Source organism: Coregonus clupeaformis, chromosome 8 (assembly GCF_020615455.1).
Source record: "Coregonus clupeaformis isolate EN_2021a chromosome 8, ASM2061545v1, whole genome shotgun sequence".
NCBI lineage: Eukaryota > Metazoa > Chordata > Actinopteri > Salmoniformes > Salmonidae > Coregonus > Coregonus clupeaformis.
This window is the reverse complement of record NC_059199.1, coordinates 60,875,367-60,880,366: the sequence shown is the minus strand read 5'-3', so window position 1 is coordinate 60,880,366 and position 5,000 is coordinate 60,875,367. Positions and strand designations below refer to the sequence as shown.

General features: G+C 47.6%; 1 protein-coding gene across 2 annotated transcripts in view; it reads left to right on the top strand.

Moving 5' to 3' along the window:
- LOC121572259 (SLIT-ROBO Rho GTPase-activating protein 3-like) overlaps window positions 1-3,707 on the top strand; it is a gene marked incomplete at its 3' end in the record, with an annotated part of 17,157 nt that extends 13,450 nt beyond the window's left edge. For both annotated transcript variants that reach the window (XM_045222126.1, XM_045222125.1), the window contains 9 exon segments: window positions 133-261; window positions 368-473; window positions 581-808; window positions 1,576-1,631; window positions 1,814-1,985; window positions 2,088-2,174; window positions 2,286-2,399; window positions 2,639-2,723; window positions 2,923-3,707. In XM_045222126.1, coding sequence (XP_045078061.1) covers window positions 133-261; window positions 368-473; window positions 581-808; window positions 1,576-1,631; window positions 1,814-1,985; window positions 2,088-2,174; window positions 2,286-2,399; window positions 2,639-2,723; window positions 2,923-3,135 — 1,190 coding nt within the window.
- Window positions 3,708-5,000: the final 1,293 nt, after the last annotated feature.

The following is a 5,000-nucleotide window of genomic DNA, read 5'->3' as shown; positions in this document are numbered from 1 at the left end:
GGAGTGTTGGGTCAGATGCCCATGCAAAGATTATATTTGGTGTCACAGTGTGTGTGCGCATGGAAGTAGAGTTGTCAGCAACATGTTTGTGTTTATGTGTGCGCGTGTGCGTGTGCGTGTGCGTGTGCGTAGGAGAGGACCCTCTAGCGGACAGTGACTGCGACATTGATTCGGTGGCTGGAGTGTTGAAGCTGTACTTCAGAGGCCTCGACCCTCCACTGTTCCCTGACCAGTATTACTCAGAACTACTGGACTGTGTCCGTAAGTGTCACACACACACACTGTATAATAATAATCATTATGCACTTTACAATCATACTGTATGATTTTCTCTCTCTCTCTCTCTCTCTCTCTCTCTCTCTCTCAGAGAATGAGGGATTGACAGAGAAAGCAGCACAGATAAAGTCAGTTGTCTCTTCCTTCCCTCGGCTGCTCCTCATCGTCATACGTTACCTGTTCGCTTTTCTCAACCAGTACGTTTCAGTTTGCACATTCATACCCTGAACCTTTACTGACCCAACTCCCTTACACAGCTGTATAACTTGGCGGTGTGTGTGTGTGTGTGCGTGTGTGTGTGTAGTGTGTCCCAGTACAGTGATGAGAACATGATGCAGCCCTATAACCTGGCGGTGTGTTTCGGGCCGAGCCTCCTGAGAGGGTCAGATTCTGGTGATGTTGTTGCTAGGCAACCGCAGGTCAACGACCTCGTCAAGACCATGATCCTCCAGTATGATGTTATCTTCCCCAGCCAATCAGAGCTGCCCGGTCCTGTGTACGAGAAACACATGACCCTGGAGCAGGAGTACTGGTGAGATAGAGATACTAACTAGTTTCCTGGTTTATTGATACTAACTAGTATCCTGGTTATATAGAGATACTAACTAGTTTCCTGGTTATATAGAGATACTAACTAGTTTCCTGGTTATATAGAGATACTAACTAGTATCCTGGTGAGATAGAGATACTAACTAGTTTCCTGGTTTATTGATAGAAAGAGATATAGAGATACTGACTAGTATACTGGTTTATTGATAGAGAGCGATAGAGATATACTAACTAGTGATACAGCCTGGAATCGAACCAGGGGGTCTGTAGTGACGCCTCAAGCACTGAGATGCAGTGCCTTAGACCACTGCGCCACTCGGGAGAGCTAAAGAGATACTGACTAGTGTCCTGGTTTATTGATAGAAAGAGATGTAGAGATACTGACTAGTGTCCTGGTTTATCGATAGAGAGATATAGAGAGATAATAATAATAATAATAATAATATGCCATTTAGCAGACGCTTTTATCCAAAGCGACTTACAGTCATGCGTGCATACATTTTTTTTGTGTATGGGTGGTCCCGGGGATCGAACCCACTACCTTGGCGTTACAAGCGCTGTGCTCTACCAGCTGAGCTACAGAGGACCAGGGGGTCTGTAGTGACGCCTCAAGCACTGAGATACTAATGAGTATCCTGGTTTATAGACCATAATAATATTGTCACATTTTAACATATTTTATGCTGGCACTACTGACCATATTGTTTACAGGAACAGAGAGAGAAATACTGATGTTGTCTCTGTTTGTAGTGAACCAATCACAGAGGAGGGAGATGGAGAGACTGAACAACTCCACAGTGAGGATGGTGAGCACACACACACACACACACACCCACCCACCCACCCACCCACCCACACACACACACACACACACACACACACACACACACACACACACACCCACCCACACCCACACACACACACACACACACACACACACACACACACACACAATCAAACACACACTAACGTTTTCTTCCTCCTTTAGAATGGGAGGCGGTGGCCATGTTTGATTACACAGCTCGGTCTGCTACTGAGCTGTCCTTCAAACAAGGGGAGTCCCTCCTCCTGCACAGCAAGGCCTCTTCTGATTGGTGGAGAGGGGAAGTGGGAGGAGTTAGGGGCCTCATACCACACAAATACATCAGCGTGTTGGAAGGGTGAGTGAAACGTTAACAATATCGCTGAGAGACAGTTTAACCATTTTGAGAAACACCTCTTCCGTCTCTCTTCACTCCCCTTGTTGTCTCTCTCTTCTCCAGAGCGGAGCGAGGGAGGAGGGAGGAGGACAGTGGAGGAAGCACTGGAAACCTGGCTTCAGAAGAGCTTCTGACTGAGAACACAACGCGGTACATACACACACGCGTGCGCTCTGAAGACCCACGAGGGGGTCTAACTGCATATATCAAGAACTAATAAAGGTCTGTGTGTGTGTGTGTGTGTGTGTGTGTGTTTGACAGGCTGCGGGTGAACAGTGACAGTGCTTCGTTGCCTGGGAGACAGAGGGCAGTGGAGAGCAGCGGAAGCCCCGTCCAAAAGATCCCCCTCTCCCCCATGACACGCCAAAACACAGGGTAGGACATGCTACGCATGCACACACACACACACACACACACACCCACACACACACACACACACCCACACACACACACACACACCCACACACACACACACACCCACACACACACACACACACTCACACACACACCTGAAATGTACCAAAAACACTCCATCAGCAATCGTTCTTTCTCTCTCCCCCTCTCTCTCGCTCCCTCTCTCTCTCCTTTTTCCCCTCTGTCTCTCTCTCTCTCAGGAATCAGGAGCGTAGGCATACCTTTGACAGTGTGAGGCTGAGAGCAGGAGAGAGACAGACAGATGGAGGATTTATTGACAGACCGGTAGGTGGAGAATAAGTTATTTTTGGTGATGCGCCCTGGAGATTGCTGAAATTAAATACATTCAAAGAAATGTATTTCAGATAGTTAATTGGAAGCATTGCAAATGTGCAGGTGTTTCATTTGGAGATAGGTGGGTCTGGATACTGTAGGTCTGAGGCCACTCAAACATCTCTCCTCCTTCCCCCTCTCTCTCTTTCAGGACATCAGTAAACAGATGAACTCTGTCTTCAAGGAGCTTCTCTCTCGCCAGCCACCCCTGCAGCCTGCAACCCATGCCCCTCCCTCCTCTTCTTCCTCCTCCTCTCTCCCTTCCTCCTCCTCCTCTTCCTCCCTCTCCTCCTCTCTCCCAGGGGGCAGGAAGGTGGGGTTTAGCCTCAGGGGGCGGACTCTCTTCAGACCAGCGGACCAATAGAAGAAGCAGAAGTGAGCCGATAATGATGATTTATTTTTCTGACACGTTTGTGTGTGATATGACATTAGTGTGTGATGATCTTTGTGTGTGATATGACATTAGTGTGTGATGATGTTTGTGTGTGATATGACATTAGTGTGTGTTGATCTTTGTCTTTTAAACCTGTCTCAGTGCTGTCAATCGTTCTCTGTTAGAACAAGGATGGGTTTGGTTTCCAACAACTCAGGGCTGGGGTAACTTACCTATTGCTGTGGTCAATTGTTTTTAAACTTGATATACAATCATTTAAACCACTTAGTAAGGTTATAAAAACATACTTTTCAATTATAATACTGGAAACTGGGTCCAATAGCATATCCAAGATGGTCTCCAAACCAAATCCTTGGATGCTGGTTAAACTTTGAAAATTGTTCCCTACTCCACTCTAGTAATTCTAACTCTATGGTCTGAGGGGCTTTGTCCACTCTAGTCATTATATTTCTATAGATGCAACCCTCCTCCCTCTTCCCTAGACCAGAGTTTCCCAAACTCTGTCCTGGACCCCCCGGGTGCACATTTTGGGTTTTTGCCCTAGCACCACACAGCTGATTGAAATAATCAAAGTTTGATAATAATAATAATAATAATAATAATATGCCATTTAGCAGACGCTTTTATCCAAAGCGACTTACAGTCATGCGTGCATACATTTTTTTTTTTTGTGTATGGGTGGTCCCGGGGATCGAACCCACTACCTTGGCGTTACAAGCGCCGTGCTCTACCAGCTGAGCTACAGAGGACCACCTATGATGATGAGTTGGTTATTTGAATCAGCTGTGTAGTGCTAGGGCAAAAAAAAAGTGCACCCAGGTGAGGGCCCCAGGACCGGGTTTGGGAAACCCTGCTCTAGACCACTGTTGATGATGTCACTGTATTCAAATACTTCTGTGGTAAACCAATGACTAATAAATAATAGATTCTGATTGGCTGTCCTCTTGTTATTGTCATATATCACAACGTCAGTTCAAAGTTAATTCTTTATTTATTACTAGTGTGTGTACTACACAGTGTCAGAAAAAAACATTTCTTGAAACTATTAGTTATCTGTAATGTTAGATATGAGATAATCTACTGAACTAAATACTACAACCTAAATGGTAAAGTTTCTATGTCTATATCATTGGAGAGGAACTGAACATCAGTGTATGGCAATGGGTGCATTCCACCATACACAAATCCTGAACAGGGTCTGTGCAGAATATCAGATCTTTACAAGTCCTGGAGAAGTGTTTAAAGTCTCAGGAACCCCATCAATCAGGAGGCTGGGACAGGGTGTTTGGTGGGCTGGGACAGGGTGTTTGGTGGGCTGGGACAGGGTGTTTGGTGGGCTGGGACAGGGTGTTTGGTGGGCTGGGACAGGGTGTTTGGTGGGCTGGGACAGGGTGTTTGGTGGACTGGGACAGGGTGTTTGGTGGGCTGGGACAGGGTGTTTGGTGGACTGGGACAGGGTGTTTGGTGGGCTGGGACAGGGTGTTTGGTGGGCTGGGACAGGGTGTTTGGTGGGCTGGGACAGGGTGTTTGGTGGGCTGGGACAGGGTGTTTGGTGGGCTGGGACAGGGTGTTTGGTGGGCTGGGACAGGGTGTTTGGTGGACTGGGACAGGGTGTTTGGTGGGCTGGGACAGGGTGTTTGGTGGGCTGGGACAGGGTGTTTGGTGGGACTGGGACAGGGTGTTTGGTGGCTGGGACAGGGTGTTTGGTGGAGCTGGGACAGGGTGTTTGGTGGACTGGGACAGGGTGTTTGGTGGGCTGGGACAGGGTGTTTGGTGGGCTGGGACAGGGTGTTTGGTGGGCTGGGACAGGGTGTTTGGTGGGCTGGGACAGGGTG